At 47.0% G+C, this 23,651-nt stretch overlaps 8 protein-coding genes across 8 annotated transcripts, besides 3 other annotated features; 3 read left to right on the top strand and 5 right to left on the bottom strand.

Annotated features, from left to right (window-relative positions):
* Window positions 1–2,751: 2,751 nt before the first annotated feature.
* FPSE_10415 (uncharacterized protein) lies at window positions 2,752–3,594 on the bottom strand (the record flags this gene model as incomplete). Its single annotated transcript, XM_009263532.1, has 1 exon — window positions 2,752–3,594. One exon carries the CDS (start codon window positions 3,592–3,594, stop codon window positions 2,752–2,754), a length of 843 nt encoding a protein of 280 aa, XP_009261807.1.
* A 531-nt stretch (window positions 3,595–4,125) lies between these two features.
* Window positions 4,126–5,288, top strand: FPSE_10414 (uncharacterized protein; the record flags this gene model as incomplete). Its single annotated transcript, XM_009263531.1, has 2 exons — window positions 4,126–4,863; window positions 4,917–5,288. 2 exons carry the CDS (start codon window positions 4,126–4,128, stop codon window positions 5,286–5,288), a joined length of 1,110 nt encoding a protein of 369 aa, XP_009261806.1.
* Window positions 4,368–4,398: a microsatellite.
* A 146-nt stretch (window positions 5,289–5,434) lies between the features above and the next one.
* Window positions 5,435–5,884, bottom strand: FPSE_10413 (uncharacterized protein; the record flags this gene model as incomplete). Its single annotated transcript, XM_009263530.1, has 1 exon — window positions 5,435–5,884. The coding sequence occupies one exon, from the start codon at window positions 5,882–5,884 to the stop codon at window positions 5,435–5,437; it is 450 nt and encodes a 149-aa protein (XP_009261805.1).
* A 983-nt stretch (window positions 5,885–6,867) lies between these two features.
* On the bottom strand, window positions 6,868–7,638 carry FPSE_10412 (uncharacterized protein; the record flags this gene model as incomplete). Its single annotated transcript, XM_009263529.1, has 1 exon — window positions 6,868–7,638. One exon carries the CDS (start codon window positions 7,636–7,638, stop codon window positions 6,868–6,870), a length of 771 nt encoding a protein of 256 aa, XP_009261804.1.
* Window positions 7,639–8,790: 1,152 nt separating this feature from the next.
* On the top strand, window positions 8,791–10,269 carry FPSE_10411 (uncharacterized protein; the record flags this gene model as incomplete). Its single annotated transcript, XM_009263528.1, has 2 exons — window positions 8,791–8,824; window positions 8,870–10,269. The coding sequence occupies 2 exons, from the start codon at window positions 8,791–8,793 to the stop codon at window positions 10,267–10,269; spliced, it is 1,434 nt and encodes a 477-aa protein (XP_009261803.1).
* Window positions 10,270–10,829: 560 nt separating this feature from the next.
* On the top strand, window positions 10,830–11,496 carry FPSE_10410 (uncharacterized protein; the record flags this gene model as incomplete). Its single annotated transcript, XM_009263527.1, has 2 exons — window positions 10,830–10,949; window positions 11,002–11,496. The coding sequence occupies 2 exons, from the start codon at window positions 10,830–10,832 to the stop codon at window positions 11,494–11,496; spliced, it is 615 nt and encodes a 204-aa protein (XP_009261802.1).
* Window positions 11,410–11,451: a repeat region.
* A 5,315-nt stretch (window positions 11,497–16,811) lies between the features above and the next one.
* Window positions 16,812–17,283, bottom strand: FPSE_10409 (uncharacterized protein; the record flags this gene model as incomplete). Its single annotated transcript, XM_009263526.1, has 2 exons — window positions 16,812–17,173; window positions 17,232–17,283. 2 exons carry the CDS (start codon window positions 17,281–17,283, stop codon window positions 16,812–16,814), a joined length of 414 nt encoding a protein of 137 aa, XP_009261801.1.
* Window positions 17,284–18,121: 838 nt separating this feature from the next.
* Window positions 18,122–20,033, bottom strand: FPSE_10408 (uncharacterized protein; the record flags this gene model as incomplete). Its single annotated transcript, XM_009263525.1, has 5 exons — window positions 18,122–18,548; window positions 18,611–19,158; window positions 19,214–19,369; window positions 19,480–19,692; window positions 19,854–20,033. 5 exons carry the CDS (start codon window positions 20,031–20,033, stop codon window positions 18,122–18,124), a joined length of 1,524 nt encoding a protein of 507 aa, XP_009261800.1.
* An 865-nt stretch (window positions 20,034–20,898) lies between these two features.
* Window positions 20,899–20,928: a microsatellite.
* Between the last annotated feature and the right edge of the window lie 2,723 nt (window positions 20,929–23,651).

Below are 23,651 nucleotides of genomic sequence, written 5' to 3'. Positions count from 1 at the left end.
CTTGAGTTTAGAACTAAGCATATAGCTTAGTGAGTGACCTTGATAGGACCGAATTCACTACATTCTCTAGCACAAGCATTGAGGGCGTCAATGTCAAGTGACGTACCACTTGCTGTAAGTTACTGTAACTTGTGTCTGTACTGTACTCTTCAAGTGTTAGGTCTCGTATTCCCTCAATTCCTCGTCCCCGAGTGGGGCCGTATCTTCAGCTCGGCATCGGCAGTCCAAGCTATCGATAGGTCTCGTGCATTGGCTTAACCCCAAAATAGAAGCCAAAGTGACCATTGCGGTCCAGAACTTTTGTCTTTTTTTCAGGTGATTGTTTGTACGGAGTATAGGGTGATATTACTTGTCAAGCTGAACTATTAGGGGAACGTTGTATCTTGCAGATGGCATCTCTGGTAATGCTACCTCGACGTTGGATCGAATTGAAACGATCACCGTTGGAATGCCATGGTGCATAACGAATTACCACAATAGGCACAAGCTTCCATTTAATGCCTGCGAGGACCTTCTGTAAGTCCCGCTTTACAGTGGAGGACGCGGGATCTGCCCTGTGGGCTCATGGGGGTCTGGACCCGACCACTTTCAACGACTGGTGGACAAATGGATATCGGAATAATGAATGTTTTACTAACCTGAATTTTCCATTTTTGTTGAGTCTGATCTTCTTTTTAGTGATAATCATCTCCCTATTAATATTCAGGTCGACCGTTCAGCGTCACCGGATCATCGCTTGAGTCGTAAGGGAGGTTGGTGAACTAACGCGAAACATCAACTGAAAAGATCATCACCAACAAGGAGACATACGATCTACTGACGGATAATCCATAACCAGTCAGACAATTAACCATCACACCATTCATTGTGACTCTCTACTTAGCACTATACCATGTCGGTCAGCAAAGGAAAACATAAATAAACAAAGACGCCATTGGTTATAGTTTGTACTACAGGGTACGACATGCGGACATGCACAAGTTACGGCACAACTGCCACGATGCATACCTCGTGGCAAAAAGAAGAGAGAAAATTATTCAATCGCGTCATGTCTTGTCTTGCCCTGGCATATTCCATTACTCCTCTTCAGTCATGGGAAACGCGGAAGGATAATTAATTGTACTCAGAGGCTGGGTTGTTCAAGGTTCTATGCATCTCGCAAAGGTCTTCACCAACACCCCCGACTATTCCGGGACGATCAAAGTACGAGCCCACTTATCCGCATAAACGAGAGAAACAACAACGGCGATGGATAGACCTAGAAGACTGAGCAAGTCGCTATTGATATACATTCTACGCTATGCTGTTGGCTTCCATGTCGACCGCCACTGGTTTTCTCACAATTGCTCCAGGCATAGACACACCCTGTCACTGCCCCGTAACACACAGCAATCACCAACTGACGTTAATCTTGCAACTTGACAAACAAACACAACAAAATAAAATCTTTCCAAGAGAGCGGTCAAAGACGGCATCGGGCGATTGCTTCACGGCATTGACCGCCATCGATCTAGTCTAGAACCCTGTTGATATCTATTTCTTGTGTTGTGCTGTGTCACCCCGCAGAATCGTAAAAGTCCTCGGCCTCGGCAGGGATCCTCAGCTCAGCTCCAGCTAGGCCATGACATGCATCTTCTTGCATGGTGTTGCTAAACATGGGCACAGCACATATCGATCCACCGGAAAACATTAACAGCCTGTATTAAGTCCTAGATCGACCGAGACTTTGACGTCTACGTGACATCGTTTCCGTCTTTTCTGCATTGACATATTAATTGTCATCGATTTGCTACCAGCAACCTTGACCAATATTTACATGCCTCGGTAGTCCACGTTCATGTGCGACATGACGGAGGAATCGACCATCGTGCATCGCACTGCCATTTTGATGGAAAATGTTTGCAACGGAATTGAAAGTGCCGTAAATAGTCATTCTGAATCGCCGAGGTTTGTTTGTTTCTTCCAAGGACACTCGATGAGCTTATCACCCAATGCGATTTGCTACCCGACACCTTGTTGTCCAAAATACAACAAGTTTCGACTTTTGAACATGCTGTTGTAATATCGTTGTCAATGTCCAACACCGTCTATGTGACATCGGGGAATACTATTATCGTACGTTAGCATGCTTTTGTCATCCGAGCCTGAGCAACAATGTGAAATATTGTACTCTTGTCTGGAAGTCTCTGTTACAATGCCATATAAAGGTTAGACACATTTATCATCCTCTGAGGAAACACCAACGCCATTGATACTCAACAACGCAATGACCATAGTTTCATCCAGAGGGACAGAGCACTTTTGTTCTTTCGATCTGTAACGACAATGTAGGCACATGATGATAAAGACCAACCATTCAAGGTAATTTATAGCGATATGGCAGTCATGTTTCCTTTATACCACATTAAGCACCAAGTCTGTGACCAAGAAGAAAAAAGTAGCAAGTCATGCGTGGCTGATCAAAGTAAAAACTGCCGTATTTGTTATGACATTCTTCAAGTTTTGACATCATGACCTGTTATCTGACTACGCAGATATTTGTGGACAAGGTCAGATAGTAACAGACATAGAACTTAACCCAAAGAAAAAAAAAATCAAACCATCAAACCATACACGAATAGTTTTGGTTTTATGTTTAGACAATGATGGCCTCGTGCTATGACTTATGATAATGTGTATTTCAAAGGGGGAATGATATGTTCAAAACCCATCCAACTACCTCTGAGTTGTAATGTTGTAGATAAAGTCGCTCTAAGGAAGCCGTTTGCCTGATCGTGTAGCCTGACCAACCTCGGAGTTGGTAGTATCCTCGGCATATCTCTTATAAGCGATTATGTATCGCTCATCAGCACTCCACGTCTCGTTCACACTGTCACGTTCAAGAATCGCCTCATACCACCTGTTCCACCTCTTCCAAACATCGCCGTCTTCGCCCTCACCAGTTGTAGGAATACCGTGCCCACCTTCCTTGTAATAATCAATAAGAAATAAGCGTTTTGCCCAGGGCGCGAAGCAAATATCCACGAGACTCAGAGTCGTGCCAAGAAACCATGGACCTTCAGGGTCCATCTCTTCCACGAAGGATTTAATATGACCTCTGAGTTCTTCTCTTGCATCTTCGAGGCTGAAAGATTTGTCGGGAGTGTGTTGCATGAGCTTGTACCAGGCAGGGATAATGCGTGTGCTGATATGATCGATCCAGATACGACATCGAGCCTTCTCATATGGTTCCGTAGGAAGCAGACGAGGACCATGCTTTGACTCATCAAAGAATGCTTCATCCAGATACTCGCAGACAATGTTGCTCTCGAACAAAGCTTTCTGCTCTTTGCCTTGTGCGTCAAAGGGGACCGCAAGTGTGGGCACCAGCCCGCGAGGGTTCAGTGCCAAGAAGTGAGGTTCTTTTTTGTAAGGATTGATCTCGACATATTGATGAGGGATTCTCTTCTCATGGATAGTGATCCAACTCCGCTGAACAAAAGGACAGAACCAGCCGCCGTAAAGCTTCAGCGGGTGCTCCTCTGAATGCCGAGCAGCAAAGTTGGCGGCAGCGCCAGTGGGCTCCGGGGGCAATGAAGTATCGACGTTGGTCATGGCGGTAGGCCTAGAGTAGTTTGTGAATTGCATCATTCTCGAAATGTTTGGGTTAGTAGACCGCAAGAACCGGAAACGATGCATACACAGAGAATGGTGATGAACTGAGGTTTATGTGAATGACGTTGAAGCGATTGGAGTTGACAACAAGGAGCCCAAGTGCCTCGGATATAAGTCAACATTCTTTCCTCAATGAATTACGCAGTATGGTCGTTGAGGCTTGATAGATTCTGCTTTTAATCATTATTTCGCCAACTTATCCATCTCAACTTCTATAATTAAAAGTAAGATTTCGATTAGGTATGCTAAGTTAGTAGAGTGCTGATGATGGTTTGTGAACTGAGTTTAAGTATTTCCGCTACATAGCTACTGTAAAACGCACTGTCCTTTGTGCGCTAAGGATCCATTAAAGAACAGTGCTATTAGCGACAGAAAACACAGTCTATTTCTTATCGTTATCGGAGCTACGTCTTGTCAGGAAACTTTACACTTAGTACTCTTTCTCTTGCGCCAGAATATAATATATCACAAATGTCTGATTCAGGAGCGTCGCGCTTCAAGCCGCAGATTAAAACCACCAATGAGCGTCTATCAACACACACGGTAGGCCTCGTCGCCCTCTCCGATTTCCGCAAGCGACGCGCAGAAGTCATCGAGCAACAGGAGCGCGAGTCCCGAGAGGCTGCATACTCAGGCACGTCCACTCCGGATGTTTCCCAAGCAGGCACTCCTGACAACGCTGGCAGTGATAGCGGAAATGGAACGCGACCGTTGAAGAAGAAAAAGAAGAAGCAGGGGAAGAAGTTGTTGTCGTTTGACGACGAAGAGGGCGAGGATGAAGAGCCAGCGATCAAACCGAAATCGAAGCCCCGAAAGGTCAGCGCCGACGAAACCGAAGGCAGCGAAGGCGAGTTCAAGACTAAATTCAAGGCCAATGCTTCGGTCGGAATGGTGCCGAAAGCCATGACCAAATCCGCACTACGCAAAGAAGCCGCCGAACGAGACACTTTGCGACGCGAGTTCTTGGCCATCCAAGAAGCTGTCAAAGCCACCGAGATCGCCCTTCCCTTTGTCTTCTATGACGGCAGTAATATTCCTGGCGGTATTGTCAGACTGAAAAAGGGCGACTTTATATGGGTGTTCCTCGACAAGAGCCGAAAGGTTGGCGCCGACTTGGGAGTTGGAGAAAAGGCAAATGCAAGGAGAGAATGGGCCAGAGTTGGCGTTGATGATTTGATGCTTGTTCGCGGAACTGTCATTATACCTCACGTAAGTTTTCACATCAGTTGCAAGAGCTTGAACGGTTTCTAATGATTATTTAGCACTATGACTTCTATTTCTTCGCCATGAACAAGACCCCTGGTCCTGACGGCGAGCCTGTCTTCAAATATACCGCCGAACCTCCTCAAAAACCCAGACCGACCGACGATGCTGCACTCCCTCACGAACCCCTTGCCACGCCTGCTTCCAAGGCAGCGGCGGCGGCAGCAGCAGCTAAAGCTCTGCCCGATATAAACACCCTCGAGGGCGCCGACGAAGACCCTACTCTCACAAAGGTCGTTGATAGGCGGTGGTATGAGAAGAATAAACACATCTTCCCTGCCAGTATGTGGCAAGAGTTTGATCCTGAAAAGGACTACGGGAAGGAAGTGCGGAAGGATGCTGGCGGGAACACGTTCTTCTTCTCGCGCTGAGGTGTTGTCGATCGTCACAAAATATCGAGGTTGTCTGGAAGTTGGATGTCGATTGTAGTTGGGCGTTGGATATATCACCATTGGCTGGATTACGTATTGACTCTGGTCGAAAGCTCATATAAGAACTCGTTCGCGATGGGAAAATTTCAACCAAAGATCATCCATCCTGCCCAGCCCGCGCTTGCAAGAACCCACCAGCCTGGCCAGAAAAGCATGAGGAAGATGAGGTTCCCGCTGCCGAGGATAAAGACGGCGAATTCGTACCAGATCTTGTTCCGTAACCTCTGGACGTTTTTCGAGTTCCAGGCACTTGCAAGAGCTTGGCTGGACATGTTGAACCCGTGGAAAGCGCTGAATTTTGCTGCAACAAAAGCTTTAAAGGTCACTATTTTGCTCGCATAGAGAACGCTCGCGAAGGTGATGCTCGCGACATAACAGGCGCGCAGGCAGAGGAAGATTGAGATGGAGCCGACGAGGCTCTGGAAGCGAAGGGCAATTTGTAGGGCCGGGCCGATCAACCTGGTTATATTTGAGCGGGGATGGGTCGAAATGCTTAGATCCACTTTGGAAGCGGTTAGAAGCGTTGCTTTGTCCATGATCGCGATCTTGGGTTGGAGTTTCGATTGAGCGCGAGAATCGAAGCGACAGCGAATCGAGTGGAAGCACGCGCGCAAAGAATTTTCAGGGCTAAAGAGAAAAAATATAGTATAGTACTATAATAGATAGCTTTGTCCTTTCCACAATGCTGATTGTAGATAGTGTCAGGTCACTGGGTTTGGTGTTTTATACATACATGGCATATCTATCAGTCAACTCCACACCGGTATCAGTTAAAACGCTCAAACCTGCAGCATCCATCTCAACATCAAGCGCGAGGCCTTTTTCGTTTAGCACAACCATGAGATTGCAACTCTACAATCACATTTCGCTTCTTTTAAACTTGACTTGCCGGAGTCAAGTTCCCAGGGCCCGCTTCCAACCCCAGTAACGGATCCCCGGCTATTACACGTGGGGCCGTTGATTCGTTGCTTGGTTGACAGTTCTTCGCCAGGGACAGGATCATCGGAACGCCTCAAGGTGCCAAGGTGCTGGATCTAGATCCGAAGTGCGGGATCTTGACGCCCTGTAGAGACCCTGAGTAAGTGGCATTGCCGCACGTGGTAATACCATGGCCTTTGAGACAAACGGGTATGTTGGTATGGGGAAGTCAAAACTTGACTGGAGTTTAGTCGCATAGCTTATTCTATGGGGAATAAGCGGGTGTGAAAGTCCAATGATAGACTCCACGTGGGAACTCAACTACCGCTGTTCGTTGGAACTGGACTTGGAACTGTTCCGGGATATTTCGATCAGGATAAGACCGGGATTGCGGACGGGGTCGGTAAAGTGTTGCGTGATTACTATGCATAACATCAGGTGATGGCCCTGTCCAAGAATGAAGTCTTGCAGGAAACTTACAGTTGACAAGACGAGATCAGGGTCAAGGTGGGCATGTAAAGTAACTAGCAGTGATTGGGTGGACATTCATGTTTCGGGTTATCTCCTACAGACCAGGCTCGAGTCTGATAGTACTTCTTAATCAAGCACTCGCCTTCTTTGCTTCCTTCAAATCACTTCGAGTTTGCACCATCTTCGACATCTCCTTTGCAGTCTCCGATTCCAGCTTGGAAAATCCATTGATGACGCCTTGTCGATCACCCATGCCCATCTCTTGACTCATCTTAAATTTTCCTCCCATGGACGTAATTTCGATCTCGATTCCGATGATACTCTTCTTCAACAGCTCGACAAACCTATCTGGTGCATCGCTTACTTTCCAATCCACAGGATTATCACCGCCAGTAAAGCCCATGACATTCGTTTCGGCGTGACGACTCAGATCTGAAATCTGTTTGGACAAGAACTGGCCTGCCTCATCTGTCTTGGTGTCGTAGAAGATTCTGGCCCGGCCGTAGACTTGGGCGGCTGCGTAGTTCCAGGTTGGAACAACTTTGCCAGTTGTAGGCTTTGTCTCTGTGTAGAACTTTGGCGTGACGTAGTGTTGAATAGGAGAGTTAAAGATGACTATGACATCTTGCTCGATGATATTGTTGAGGTGTGGGTTCTCGGTGAGGTTCTCAATCATGGCCTTGCTTTGAGGATTGACTCTGGCGAGATGGCCTCGAAGCTTGCCGAGCTTTGTCTCATCTGCCTCATCGTCTATGTCTAGAACGAAGGGAATGTGGCTGCTCTGGAGGAAAGGGTAGTTTGGAGAGGTAATGGCCGTTGTAATAAGACCAAGTGGGTTGTCCTGAATGAGCTTCCGCAACACTGGAAGCTCAGGCTCTGCATGTGGTCCTTTGATATACATTCTTGACGGTATGAGTAAAAGAAGGATGAGAAATTATGTTGATGAATGAAGATGTGAAATTCAAAGGGCGAACAAGGTCTTATACCAAAGTTATTCTATGCAAACCGCATAATTCTTGCCATGTCCTCATGATTATATGTGTGACTGAGGAACTGAACACAGACCAATTACTACAGTCACAATACCAATTACTCTGAAAATGTTTCTCCTCGGAGCTTGCTTCTGTTTGGTTTCATTGAGGTCAACTATGTGGAATCATTTGAACACTGCATGCTGAGAATTGCCGAACTTTACCTAGATATGCTGTAGTGGAAAAGCAACAATCGTTGTAATGACCAATACTTTCGATACACCAGAAGCTTGTTTCTCTTACTTAGTTTTTGCTGATCAGAGGATGTTAACACATGTGATAGAGAAACCTAACTAAGTTGCCTTTATCGCTAACAAACATGTTACTGTTGAGTCTTTGTTTATCTTGGAACCAGTCAGCATCGAGTCATATTTGCAGCTGAAGTCGTAACACGATTCGTTCATTGGTTGTTCGAGGAACCTTGGCTTTGGAATCATTGTGGAGTTGCGCGGGGTTGGCGATGTCGGCATGGTTCGATGTTTTACGAGCCGTATTTAGTGACTGCAGAGTGTTAACTCCTCACCAGTGGGTAATCTTCAAGACAAAGTAGTTGTGCAGAGTCATCACACGAGTATTTAGTACCGAGACTGTTTAGACTCGCAAGGGTTGTCAACATTATTCTGACAAGCAAGGTCTTGGTGGACAATAACAACCTCTGCAACGACTTTCTTCATCAAGTCCGAGATAAGAAGGCAATACCCCTTGTCTTGGCCCATATACAATGTCATCACTACTGATATCTGTCAGATTCGGACTCGGGTAATGTTCATCCGTGTCAAAGGATTGTTGCGCCAGGACAAGACCCACACCTCATTTCCCATGATAACTTCACTGAGAGGCCGCCTGTCCCGAACCAATTGAGAGACATACCAAACTCGTAAACCCGTTTCAAGTCCGGTTGACAAGTCCCCAAGACCGTATCTCAGGGAAAACCATCAGCCTTAAAAACTTTAGACTCTGCATCGTTTAAACTCTACTAAATACATTTTCACCTTCGATTGTGGCTTTTCGACTGTTACACCATGAAGACTAGCGCAGCGTTTCTCAGATATGCGAGTATGTAATTGACCATAAAAAGCAACATCCTCTAACAATATGCAGGCCCTAATGAGATGCGGACGATAGCTCGCGAGGATGTGGGATATTATCACGCAGTTGTTATTGGCGCAGTGTATGACTTTGCCGAAGAGACTAACGTCAAGTCTCCATCGACATATGTCCACGCTCTTAGACGGTGCATCGAGGAACATCCCTTCTTCTGCGTTATCGTTGGAGACAGAACCACTGATAAAGCTTACTATGAGCATGTATCAAGCATCGATGTTGAGAAACAAATCTCCATTGTCCAAGACCCAGAGATCGGGACCGACCCATTGCAGGCCATTGGAAGATCAGTAAAACCAGAGTTGGACCGCCCATTTGTCCCAGGTATCCCTCCTTGGAGAATCGTGGTCCTCCCTCTTAGTCCGACTCAATGCCATGTTGCCTTCTGTTACTCTCACGGCATTGGCGACGGTATTGCGGGTGTTGCTTTTCACAAGACTTTCCTGGAGGGTTTAAGAGAAACACCTGCGACCATTCCATCTTCTACCATTGCGCCTCCCAAGAAGCCTTTACCTGAACCATTTGACACACCCGAAAGACTCACTATCTCGTGGTCGTTCTTGCTGGCACCTTTTCTAGCACAATACATTCCCTACTTCCTCGTCAAGATGCTGGGCCTGCGTGTCTCGGCGTCTTATGTCAATGACGGGACGTGGACAGCAACACCTATCTTTTTTGATGCCAAAACAAACCAGAATAAGCTCAAGATTCGTCAGATTGAAGCATCTCAGGTCAACAAAGTTGTGCAACTTGCTAGGACCCATGACGCGAGATTGTCGGGAGTCCTGCACCAGCTGATCACGCGCGCCCTCAGTAAGGCTGTCAAAGACAACAACGTCACGAATTTCGTGGGTCAAACAGCGATTAATATGAGAAGTTCAATCGGCATGCCCAATGACGTGGCGACTGAAGCAGTATCAGGTTGCTACACCCTTCTTGGCCGCAGCAAAGTCACAGGTCCCTTGACAACGCAAGAATGGGCTTCAGCGAGCAAAGCCACCAAGGAATTCGCAAGCGCCGCGGTCAAACTCGACGACAATCCCATCGGGTTGTTACGTTATGTGTCTAGCATAAGAGAATGGACTCTTGGCAAAATTGGCAAGAAGCGAGACTCGTCATACGAGCTTAGTAACGTTGGTGTTTTTGACGGGGATGCTGGCTCTAATACCATCGGAAAGGACAAGGTCAAGGTGATTAAAATGACATTTGCGCAGCCTGGTCAGGTTGGAGGATGCCCCATTTCTTTCAACATTGCCTCTGTCAAGGGAGGAGATTTGGTCTTTACCATTACGTGGCAATTAGGTGCTTTGGGGCTTGGTGGTGAAGAGGCAATGGAGGACAAGGTTGTGGATGAGATCTGCGATAACCTCAAGCAAGGATTTAACGACATTGTTTAAACTCCGATGGATGAACTATAATTAATAATGTAAAGATGGATAACTGACCAATAATAATACTGTCATCTCATGCCTGACAGAATCTGCCTCATCATCTGCTCGTTTATTAAACGATCAGTCCCTGCAGATCGTGGCTCAGCGAACTCGGACTTTCCGAGTTCCCCACAAACATTAAACGCAGCCACAGCCGATACGTAAACAGTAAAACAACATGTCACTCGGCTATTTTAGTGGTTCAGCCCTGACATTACTGGTTAGATTGAGCTTATGGGCTTGCGCGATGGCTGTAACTGCGCCTATCACATTGGCCCGAGGCGCGAGGCAGGCTTGTCAGCTAAGGCGCATTTCTTGTCCATCATGAAGCGATGCTACTTACCGAGATAGGCTAAATGTGTCTCTTTAACGGTTTGACCTAGAGCGAGCTTGAGGGTATAAAGGTGGGGGAAGAGCTGCCATTCTGTCAATTTCCCATCTCTATCACCTCGTTCATCTACACTCAGCATTACTGTAACAGTCTTTCCATCTACCTATACCACTTTTACCTAAAACCACAAATCAAAATGTCCGCCAACGATTATTACGGCAACTCCAACAGCGGCTATGGCCAGCAGGGTGGTTACCCTCAGCAGCAAAGCTATGGCCAGCCTCAATACGGTCAACAGAGTGGCTATCCTCAACAGGTTTGTTTTACCCTCTCTCTCCAAGCTTCATCGTCACTAACAATCTCTCCAGCAGCAGTACTCTCAGCCACAATACTCTCAGCATCAACAACCTCAAAGCTACGGAGGCTACAACCAGCAGCAACCTCAATACTCTTCCCACGACCAACAGCCCAGCTACAACTCCCACTCCCCCGCACCTCAGCAGGGCTACGGCCAGCAGCACGGCTCATCGCCTTACCCTCCCCAGCACCAGGACAACTCTCAGTATGGTGCTCCCGCTTATCCCCAGCAAGGCGGCGCTCCAGGCCAGTACCCTCCTGGCCAACCCGGCCCCGACGGCGAGCGCGGTCTCGCAGCTACTCTCGTCGGTGGAGGCGCAGCTGCTTGGGCTGCGCGTACATCGGGAGGGGGCCTTCTCGGTAGTCTTGGTGCTGCTGCGGCTGGTGCTATTGGCGCCAATGTTCTTGAGAACAAGTTCAAGAAGAACAAGAAAAATAAGAAGGATAAGAAGCACAAGAAGCGAGGTATCAACGGCAGCTCCAGCAGCAGCAGCGACTCCGACTGATTAGCTACGATAACGATGGGTATGGCGTTTGGGAGTGTTAGCACTATATTCCTTAGACTTTGATGATATTTAGTAAATGAATGGTTTTTGATGTGTCCTTTTCTCGATGTCTGTGTAAGTCATGTTGCATAAACACAAGACCCTGGTCATCTTCTCAAAAATAAGCTCAAATGCCAAGCCTTCAAGCTTCTTGGCTAAAATCGTAGCTGTTCCCGAATCCTCGGTTCAAGTAACCCTCAAGTACAGCTTCCCTACTCGCCCAATCAACTGGTACATCTAGTCCTAATTTTCCCTCTCTTTCCAACCTTTCCAAAATAGGCTTCACGTCTTCGCCCAGCTCAAGTCTCATTCTGTTTCTGTACCACGGAGCGAAATGGATCATGGCAAGCATCACCCTGGTCTGCTGCGTCAAGTTGGGCATTCCCGCGTGCCAAAGTCTCAGATCCCGAATGATAATACTACCCTTTTTGATGATGGGTTGGATAGGAGGAGAAACCTCTTTACGCTGGCGGAGAAGCTCTTCTCTGATACGACCGCTTGCTCTTTCACCGTGAGCGCCTTCTTGTGCATCGAGACCATACCCATTGTGTGTGCCAAGCCAGATCTCTGTGGATCCATTCTCCGGTGTAGTTGTGACGAGAGGGATATTGATGACAAGAGCAAAGGGATGATCAGGATGCGCAAAATCTGCGTCCGAGTGAACTGGCTGTCTTTGGGGAGTGCCACCAGGGAGAGTTGCCATGGCGGAGTTTGCAGAGCAAAACGTCCACTTGGGTCGTGGGCCCATCATAGCAGTCGTGATCTGTGTAGCGATTGGGTCTAAGAGTAGTATAAGTTGAAGCATCGTTGAAGCAAGAGTGAAGACATACTTGTAAAGATGGAAGATTTGAAGTACTCAGCAACTGGGGGAGCATCCTGTTGAATGTTTCCCTTGTTGTAATTGAAGGGGCCTTTGTCACCTCGGCCTTCCAAGACTTCTGCATCTTCAGTCATCTTCTTGTTAAGAAGATCAATGTCTTGGTGAGGAACAACATCCTCGACGATAACAAGACCGTCTCGGTGCATATGTCTCACTGCCTTTTCAAGGTTTCTCGAGTCTAGAGTCAAATTCTTTACTTCTTGAGAAGAAGGTTGAACGACTCTAGGTTGAAGAGAGCGGGCAGTTGCAAAGCTGCGGACACACCTGGTAAAGGCTGGGAGGATCTTTTGCGTGCGCAACATGACGTGAGCCTTGAAAGTATATGAACGATTCTGAGTAGATAAATATATTAATTTGAGAGATTGTTTTAGTAAATCTTCAAGAGCGCAGGTCCCATTCATTTATACCTTTAATTGTGCATCTTGGTGGCATGCGTTATCCGAGCTCGGAATACCTTTCCCCACAAGGTCAAGATCTCTGCCAAGGTAGCAAGGTCATATTATCATAGGTACTAATACGATTGACAACATGTCGCGAAACTGGTATTTTCAATGTCATAGTTTAGTAATTAGAACGAAATGAATAGTTGAATGGTACATGTTGATCAAGTGTAAGTTGTTAGACTTCCATGTAAAGCGTTCCCCAGTACACCTTCAAGCCATTAATAAGTCGTTCAACCGGCCATCCTATGCTTGATTTACAAGCGAGTAGTTGGCGAATAACCTCCTGCTGCATTGCCTCGTGGCGAATAAACCTTGCGCCTATATTCTATCTGTCAGTTCTTTCGCTGTGAGAAGCAATTGCAAGAACCAATACTTACAGAACGCTATTGGTCCAAATGCGTTCACAAGAACAGAGGGGACCTTTGCGGTAAAGGCAATTCCGCAGATTTCGGTTGCAAATTTCTCAAGCATATCTTCTTTGGAGCTGGCTTCAAGATTGAGAGTGTCCAAATCATCCAGAGACTCTAGCCGGTCGTGGAGGCAGATAAATGTCATGGTAACGAGGTAGTAGTGAAGTATAGCAGCTGTATACCATTGAAGTCAGTCGAAGTTTGTTTGCAACCATGAGGTCTACTCACCATGGTACGGCTGCAAAAACCAGACTGTCGGAAATAGATGCGTTGTACTTGGCTCCCTCGAGAAAGGTATCAGGTGATCCGGGCATGCTCTCCGCCAGTCCTTCAAAGGCTCGGTAATATGTTTCCATCGCAGGTCATCTGTGTCTTGGTTATATGCCATATTGATACTCTTTCCAAGGATCAGAGTAATAGAATTGAGATAATCCTGGTCAGACTCGTGATGCGTTAGAAGTGGCGTACTTTCCAGGTTCATCTTCAACTGGCACTTCTCAAACAGACTAAACGTAATATCCTCTCTCAGGTAGTTCCAGAACCCAGCTCCAAGTAGTCCCGCTCGTAGATTCCCCGAAAGAACATCATGCAGCGAGGCCATTGAGTAAGCGCCCCGCAGGTGCATGTTGGGATCAACATCGCCATCAAGGATCTCATAAGATCTCAAGAGACATGTCGCAGCGAGGGCGATGCCTCGAGCGATGAGCTGATCGCCCTCGCTCAAAGTGATCAGAAGACGGACGCACCGGTGGTGGTAGAACTCAGCGACTTTTCGAAAACTGGGTGATGATGTCTTGCACGTGTGCATGGCGGACAAAGCGATGATGGCGCTGAAGAGGAGTGGCTCATCCAGGGCGAGTGTAGGAACGATTTGACCGAAAGAAGATGCCGAATCACTTAGATCGTACCACCTGGAGATTTCTGATGTGTATGAATGGAAAAGACGTGCAATGTTTTGATCTTGGAGGGCTTTTCGTGGAGTATCAGGATCTGGTAATTCTTGATGTTCGACTTTGACAAGTCAGTGTCAAGTCAAGCCGAGATACAGCCATATCAGAATACATACTAAAACGAGTTGGCTTCTCTGATCGGTCGCAGTATAGGCCCGTGGTCGTGCATTGTCCGCATATAGGCAGTGTTTGGTCACCTAAAGTGTCAGCGAAAGTTCTGGGAGGAATGGTGTAAAGTACATTTTAGCTTGCGCCGGCGGCATGTGTTGCTATTGGTTCTCAGCAAGTATTGGCATGATGGAGCAGGGTATCTTGGACTGACCAGATTCCTTTCTTCGTGGGACGCGGCATTGTTCGTTCAAGTATATAGTGGAGGCGGTAGTTGGTGGATGAAGAATTAAAGTGAGTAGTCGATGTTGAGAGGTGTTAGGTGTTAGAGCAGTATGCGGGGCGTCACTCAATTCGAACAACACCATAGTAAATCAATTTATTTCAAATTCGATTATAAATAATATCTATTCATCTTCAATGTAAAACTCATTTAGAGCTCGAATCCAAAGTCTTTATGCTATACCACACGACACAACCCTCTACCCATCCAATGTCTGTAGCCACCTTACAAACGACAGCACCCATTCGCGTTCTTGACATCCCGTCTGCAATAACAGGAAGACTCGATAGGCACGTCAACAAAAGCCATAGCCGTCTTAAGCTGCTGCTTTATGACTCGTGCCTCGCCGTCAAGTCCCAGCCTGACCGCACACTCGTGGTATCCGTGTAGAGCCCACACGTTGTTCGGATGGTGTCGCGCGCGGAAGAGCTTGTTGTTTAGACCAAGATCTGTGCGGTAGACTTCAGCTGCTTCCTCAATACGCTCTTGTTCCATGAGAAGAGCTGCATACGCATGACGAGCGGGCTGCATCCAGGCCCAGGGCTCGGCGTAGCGCAGACTGTCATCTCTGTCAATTGATTTTCGGAGGTGCTCAAATGCTACTTCGATGTTACCTCGTCGGTACTCGAGTTCACCGTCTAGCATTGCTTCAGCGACATCCAAGACATCGGAACACTTGTTGGGATATGCTATACGCGTTGGAGGCACGCGTGCCTTTGCGGCGAGAAAAAGCTCTCGCTGTTTAGCAGACTCGTCAACGTTGCCTAGAGCCGCGTATGCGACACCCTTGGCGTAGTGTATCGTAGCTGTCGTGACGCAGAGAAGCTCCTGGTCCTGAGGAAGCGGCGTTTCGATAATCTCCTCCCATTTTCCGAAGCGGATCAGAATGTGCGGACGAACTGAGCGGAACGTCTCCAACCAGTCAGCCATGGGTGGTGACTGAATTCGTAGATCCTCATCTGGAATAGCAGATTCCATCCGCTCAACCGCCTCCATCGAGACAGAATATTGGCCGGCAAACATGGCAGCGTAAATGAGAGAATGGTAGTCGTGCATGCGGTAGATGGTGTAAAAATCACGACCGCCGCGAAGAGATAGAAACTTCTCGTCGGCCATGACAGCCTTTGTGTTGGCTGAGATGGCTCTTCGATAGTCTCCAATGAGAATATCAAGATGCGAAGGCATGTGGGCAAGGTGGCCTGCCTCGTTGGCAAGTCTTCGCAGGTGCTCAGCAGCAACAAGACCCTTTTCGGGTTCTGTCGACATTTCAGTGACATGAATGTAGGCGTGTAAGAGGCCAATATGCTCATGTCCGCCATCTTGAGCGAGTCCTTTCTCAATAACTTCTTGAATCTCGGTTACTTCGGATCCAGGTGCTGGCTTTCCTGTCCGAACATCCCATAATGCCCAGGGCGTGAGATTCATAAGTGCGTCAGCATAGAGCGTCGCGACGTCGAGGTCATCCTTGAATTCTTTGTAGACTGGCCTCATAGCTTCTGCGTAGGCTTGGTTCCAAATCTTTGCATTGTTGGTATCCTTCTCATCCTTCGGGTATCGATGCCGTATAGCGCCGATGAGAGCTTGTTCGAGCGGGCTTGCCTTGGATGCTAGTGATTCGGCCTTTTTGAACGCCTCGATGCCCTTCAAGGTGGTGTACCTAAGATCATTTCGATCAAAAGCTTTCCACGGCTTGTTGTAATTCGGGCCCAATGCAAACGCGAGCCCCCAGTAGGCCAGAGCACATTCAGGGTCAATTTTGATGGCCTTTTCAAAGCAGCGTTCGCCTTCAGCGTGGTTGAAGGAGTAGCACCAAACGAAACCGTCCTCGACCCATCTCTTGGCTTCTGGTTTATTTGTTGTGACGTCGCGACTAAAAGGTGGAAGAATAAAGTCTCTTCCTTCGGAGTCTTCCGACTTTGGGACGGGTTTGATATTATCTGATCTCATTATTATAAGTTAGTAGGTAAATAGATAAACGATAAAAGAGACGTTTTTGGCGGTGGATGAATGATGGAGGGTCACCGTTTGGCCACTGTAACTGTAACTTGGGGAGGAGAATACGGTGACCCACAATTCTTTGTTTAGAGACATGACATCCAATACACATCGTACACGTCAAAAGGTGACTAAGATCGTAAGTATGCAATTTATTTATATCAACTATCTACTAAGGTATCTATCTAGTAAGCGAAGACTCGCGGCTTAACCAAACAGATGTTCTTGCTTTGCTCCCTGAGCAGGCTGAATGTACGGAACACGGTCACGGGTGTAGAACTCGACACCAATCTTGTTGTCCAGGTTAGCCTTGCCCTCGTCAAGACCACCGGCCTTGATAATGATCTTGCCCTCCATAATGTCAAGGCGAGTGTACAGGCTTGAACCACAATCACCACAGAAGAAGTGATGATTAATCTTGCCAGAAGCGCCTGTGACGTCGTATTGCTTGGGGGTGCCCTTGGTAATGCTGAAGGACTCCTCTGGGACTACAGCATTGGAAGTAAAGGCACCGCCAGTCCATTTCTGACAGTCGGTGCAATGGCAAAGAGCAGTAACATCAGGTTCACCTATGCCAATTTGTTAGATACCGGTTAATGCAACCCATACTACAACAGGACAACTCACTGGTGCTCTTGTAAGCGATAGCACCACACATGCAGCTGCCGGTAAGAGGCATTGTGTCGATGGTCGATTCAATTAAAGAGTTAAAGTAGCGAGACTAGAATGCTTCTGGAAAGGTAGTAGCCCTCAAGGTGTTTGTAGGGGATGATCTGTGGAGTGAAAGAAGCTCTCAAGGTTCTCGGACATTGGGATATATATACTCGACCATCTCCTCTCAGGACCTCAGTTTACACGTCACGACTGAGAATGATCGACCAATTACTAAAAGAGAGGAGCTAACTATAGTAGTTTTGGAATCTGTCGGTCCTAAGGAGGTGTTGATCTCTAAGTGGAGAGCTATTCTGCAAGGTGCGTAAAAGTTGTCATTTACTTGGTAATGCTTTCTACAGACTCGACATCTGGGTTATGGCTACCTGAGTAGCCACGAAGCCTTTCCCCGAAAGATTCAATGTCTAATCTCATCTTGGTACACAAAATGGTCATGTCTTGCGATATTTGGAATCATAGACGCCTTCAGAAACATGTCCATATTCGGACCTTGGAAGCGGGGAAGTTGGCAAGTAAGTCATCTACCGCTTTCTCTAGCTATTCTCGTATCATTGACCCAGAAAAAGCGGAGGAATTAACTAAAAGTGCCGAACAAACAAGATTCCACACCAGGACGAAAGGATGTTATTCCTACATGTCTACTTGGCAGGAATGAGTCCGGATATCATTCTCCCGGTGCGGGGAACAATAACATGAGGAATCATGAGGTTACTCAGAACACCAATCGATGACCACAGCAAGACTCAGAAATAGAGAAAGATTCACATTGACCTAACTAACATCATCACGATATCTCCTGCGCTCAACACCTGCGTAATCTCCCTTAACCACCCATGCGTCTCTGCCTAATCCCGCACGTGTGCAACTTCAGGCTTCTCAGTGCTATCCTTCCTAAAGTTCTCTTCATCTCCCGATCTCCGATACTGGTCTGCCTGGTCCATTGCTCGGGTACCCATAACCTCCCTTGTGTCCGCGTCGTGAGCAACATCAAACTTGCCCCTCAAGTTCTCGGGACCGACGAAAGTCAACACAATCACGTATACATACACACAGGCCATGAATATGCAGATGACCTTTCCGTAATCATATCGACTCTCACCTTCTGCATTGTCGGGAAGGGGGAAACGTTCGCCAATAGTGGCCTCAATCGTAGAAGAAGCTGATGACACGAGGTTGCCGAGCTGGTAAGAGGTGCCGACGACGAAAGTTCGGAATGCACCAGGAGATAATTCCATCAAGTGAATAGGAATGACACCCCAGGCTCCTTGCACGCTGCATGACATTAGCACTCCATCCTCGTTTCAGAGGAATGGTTGGGGAAGTTGGTGACCTACCAGAATTGTTGAAAGAACGCAGCTGCAATGATGGATGAGTCGCGAACGAAAGTGTAGGGGTAAAGAAGGGCGCCTCCCACGATACAGCACACAATAATGCTGATTCGCCGACCAACAGACTGGCTCAAGAAACCAACAACAGAACCGCCAGTCATGGCTCCCAGATTCGCTACGACTTGAGTAACGGTGACTTTGTTTTTGGAGAAGTTGAGCTGATTCTCCAGCATTGTGGGATACAAGTCTTGGCTGCCGTGGCTCATAAAGTTGAAGCCAGCCATGAGAAGGACGAGATAGACAAGCAGTATCCAGTGATGCTTGAGGGCAACCTTTCCTTCTTTGATGAACACTTTCCCCTTTCCGTCTGCCCCGGCTTCTTGCCTCAAACGCTGGCGCTCTTGGTAGGCCTGTGTCTCGGGGAGCATGAAACGCCAGATGATGAACAGAGCAGGTGGGCAAGCCCCGAACCAAAAGAGAGGACGCCAACCATGAGAAGTTGTATCGACGAGGCCTCGTGCAAAAGCGGTACACAGAAGATATCCAAAGGCATACTGTTGTATAGTTAGCCTCAACTTCACGTACGATACGAATGATCTCGCCACTTACTCCCTGCTGGAGCATTCCTGAGATTAAACCTCTAGCTTCTTCTGGGCAGTCTTCGAGGGCTGTGGCAGCAACATTACCATAAAGACCTCCCATGGCGACGCCAAACAATGCCCTGCAAGCTAAGAACTGTTTATAGGTTTGACAAAATCCAGTTCCCTGATAATATGTCAGCACTTTCCTCGTTCCTCTGACAAATCTCGTAGGTCTCTAAATAAGTCCAGTGCCAAGGCAATCCGACAGGGGTGTTGTATAAGGCTGTGACTTACAAGCTCAAGCACGATAAATAGGAGATTGTTGATGATAAAGGGCCACTTTCGTCCGTAGCGATCACTTGCGATACCAAAGGTGATGGATCCGACAGATCGAAACATGAGGACTAGGGTGATTCCCCATGTGATATCCTTTTTAGACTTGCCAAAGGTCTCAGCGAGATCTGTCACCGTTAATGATACGCTAAAAAAGTCATAGGCATCCCATGTCTGCGTTTATTCATCAGTAAATTACTCAATAAAATGGTGGTGGTGATGATGTGCGGTGCTGTACAATCTAAGAAGACGCAGCCACCCTTCAAGGATAAACCAGATTGTTCAACAACAGGGCCATCAATAAAGGTAAAAAAAAAAGCTCCATTTAGACTTACCCAAGCTGCAAAAGCAATGAAAAAGAATGCCCATTGCTGTGAGTTGAGCATGCGCAGCAGTTTTATGGGATTCGGCACGTTGTGCATGGGAGGTTTGAGCGACGAGAGCCGCGTGGCTGCATATCGACCAGGCGACATGCCTTCATGCGGCGCTCGAGTATTGTACTCGTCTTGAGTCATGGTGGTTTCTTTGTTATGTTGGAGTGATGGTGTTGTTAAGTGGAAGCGTCAAGAGAAGTTGTGATGTTGTACATGTGGAGGCGTTACCTCAAAGGAGAAGGCACCACAACAGAGAGATGTATTTGTGTAAGTCTGTAGAACTAGACAGATAAAACTGTTTGGCATGACTTGTTTTTTTGCGAAGTGCCCGTCCATCTATTATATAGACTGCAAGGCACTCCCTCAGACTCCACTTACACTTGTAGAGCATTGTCTAAGCGGTTTCCGAACCACGAGAAAACACCAGGTAGACCTATCATATTCATACGATACAGGCTTGGATAAGTTGGACAGGCTATGATTCGTAGAAACGGCACGCCGAGCCGGTCCCTTTTGTTCGGCATCTCAGAGATAGTACTGCAGATCTTAGTGTCTGTGGTTGCAGAAGACAGGGATGGCTGCTGTCGTGAGCGTTATCGCTTGTCAATGGTCGTTGATATGCATGTTACACTACATGATGGAGGGTTTGCTGTGTTTTGTCTTGTGATATTTTAGATATTGACTGTATGCTTTTGACATGAGATTCGAATGTCTAGATGTGGTGAGTACCTATTCATGAATCTTTACTGCTCATTCACTGGATGTACTTCTTGACGTAATCGTTCGTCAAGTGCCGTGCCTCGATGACTTACAAGACCTTATTTAGTCCAGGCTTCCTCCGCATTTATGGCTGTCCATTGCTAAAACCTGGAGATTTATTGTCTGTTCTATTCCCGGCACGAGATGGCCGATGATGTGGGGAACAAGGTCCGGTGCTTTCCCGATTACAGTAAGCTACATCGGCAATTCGGCACCCAGAGTGGATCCAAATATGTCTCTGAATTGACATCACCATCACCATCACCTTCACTACCACGCAACATGCTCGTTACTTTGATCAAGAGACTTCGCTAGAGTTACAGAGAAACAGATCGAAAAGTAGTGACTTTATTAGGATAAATAACAAGAATAATGTACTTGATACTTGGTAATACGTGAGATGCAGAGTTCACAAACGTCACCAGACTCGTCATTACTAAACCTCTCCATACTGTATATCAACAAACCATCCATCCCAAAAGTTTAGTTCCCACAAGCTTATTTCCCCAGAAAATCCCTCTCTCTAAAGCAAGGCCATGATTTACGCCCGCAGATCCCATTTAGCTAAAACGATTTGTCTTTGGACCAATCCTTCACTGGATGTGCCACACCGTCGTTGCTAAGCATGAATGGAACCAAAATACAACGACTTCTTACGTCTTCCAAACCTCTTCTAGAAACTGTCATATTGGCTAAGAGTACCAGATACTGAGATGATGTAACCTCTTGACCAAATCCCCATCCCTTCTCCAGTGCGTGCAGTGCAGTCAAGGTACCAATCACCGAATCGAGATGTACAATACGGCAGTTTTCATGGACTTCAAGTGAAAGAGAAAATCCCATAACTCAATGCAAACGTCGCTGTCTTTACTAATTGCCCAAATGACGAAATAGCTTGGTCATTTCATACCGTGTTAGAAACACTCTGAGGCTGTTTATACCCCAGCTTGACAGTGTAGAACGCCCCCAGGGTATCAGAAACTTGGCCGCTGAGAACATAAAAGACGGAATTAGTAGGTCATCTTATGCTACTAAAACTATAACCTTTAGGCTTTTTATTTTTGTACACTAAGCTTAGGAGGTCAAGTTCTCTGTTACCAAGTAGAACGCTTCAAGTTCTTTCCACCACGAGACATAATAATTATATCAAGCTATGGTAAACCGTGACAGCCTTACCTTTATTCAAAGCACTCTACGTAATTTTGGAGTAGACTCTTATTCTAACTTCTGAGAATATCGGCGTACCTTGGTACCCAGGTAGGTAACAAATGACGGGCTGATAGATTAGGGCCATGAAGCTCTCTGGAGACGTAAAGTCACCAGAGAAAGGCAGATTGCTTTAAACAGTTTTTGCCGTCCGCGCTATACCAAGCACTGTCATAACTGTCACTTCCTATCACTACTTTCCACTGCCTGCCACTGCCAACATCAAGCCATATCATATCTGGCACCGCTCGTCACTGCTTTTCTGACCAGCCCTAATTACCACAGAAATACATACTCTTACATCACCGCACTCGTGCGTTTGCCTTTGAGAATCCGAACGAATGCCCTTTGCGTTCTATTCCACTATGCGTCTACAGAGCTGTTTATTGACTTACCGCTAACTGATCTCTCCTTTAGCTGTGACCATAGCAGAAATAATCCCAATCACCATCATCATTGATGATGATGACGACGCTCCTAACAGCCCATGACCTCATCCTACGCCCCGCCGCAGGGCTCCAGGGGCTCGTCCTCGGGGCATCAGAAAAACTGGCCGCTGGAAGCATAAGAGACGAAATTGGTAGATCAACTTCTGCTACTTAGACTATGCTCTTTAGGCTATTTATTTTTATAACCTAAGGCTTAGGTCAACTTTTCTGCTACCCAGTAGCTCGTGCCCATCCACATGCGCAGGGACAAGTTGTAAGAGGCCCGGACTGCCCCGATGTCGCACCTCGCAATCGGGCAAATGATGTGATATACCGGTGAACGGAATGCTGGAGTCATTATTAGTACTGGCGAACATCTTACCTTACGCGAGCTTCAAAGCCTGTCGACTCTCCTCCAATCTCTATCTACTATCAAAGGTACACCAGCCAAGATCGCCGACTTTCAGCGATTTATTTACCATGTTTTTTCGTACATGGAATTCAAGATCCCCTATATCACCTCTCCCAGTCCTTCGCGACCGCTTTTTTACTGAAACATGTATACGTGTCGGCATCTTGAAAGAAAACCATCCACTCAATGCCAGACGAATTCGAAACGGAACTACAGCGCCAAGTGCCGACCGATAAGCCTTTGTTTTTTGGCCTCAGTCTCATCTATGAGACAGGCCTTGTGAATTGGGCATGGAGAGATGCAAAGAATACTGGCATTGGCCTTCGCTATGTTCGTCTAGATCCGGACAACCTCCACTAGCATCCGTAGAGATGCAATGTTACGCTATGACAACATAGAACGCGAGCGTATACGATTACACAACTCATCAGTCGTCACGCTGGTGCCCTGTTACCGGTGCTGGTTGATGCCAGTATGTCTGTCCTGGAGGCGGAGTTTCGTTAGTCAATCTGAATAGGGGAGCTCCACGAGTGGCGGTTGTTGTTGATAGCGGTTTCTGGTTGCAGTTGCAAGACATCGGGCGAACCAAGGTCATTACGATTGGAGGATTGGATGGCCTCACTGTAGATTGATGCGACATCATCATCGTAGGTCAATGGAACATCCTTATCACCATCGTGGGCCGACTGGACATTATCATATGCATTGCTTAGCTTATATCATAACATATTAATACATTTATGGTTACCTTGGTCGTTGTCAGGGTCAAGCATCATTTCGTCATAGGGTGTGTCGACGATTCGAAGCAGGACAAGTGCCACGTTTCTTTTCTTCATGAACGGGCGCCGACTGGATGCCAGCCGTTAGACTCTGGGACTGGCTCTGATAAATGATTAAGGGCAAGATGCCGGGTATCGTATTTACGAATAAACGGTGGCTGCTCTACGCAAAGGG

Source organism: Fusarium pseudograminearum, chromosome 2 (assembly GCF_000303195.2).
Source record: "Fusarium pseudograminearum CS3096 chromosome 2, whole genome shotgun sequence".
In the NCBI taxonomy this organism is placed as follows: Eukaryota; Fungi; Ascomycota; class Sordariomycetes; order Hypocreales; family Nectriaceae; genus Fusarium; species Fusarium pseudograminearum.
This window is presented reverse-complemented; position numbering and strand designations above follow the sequence as displayed.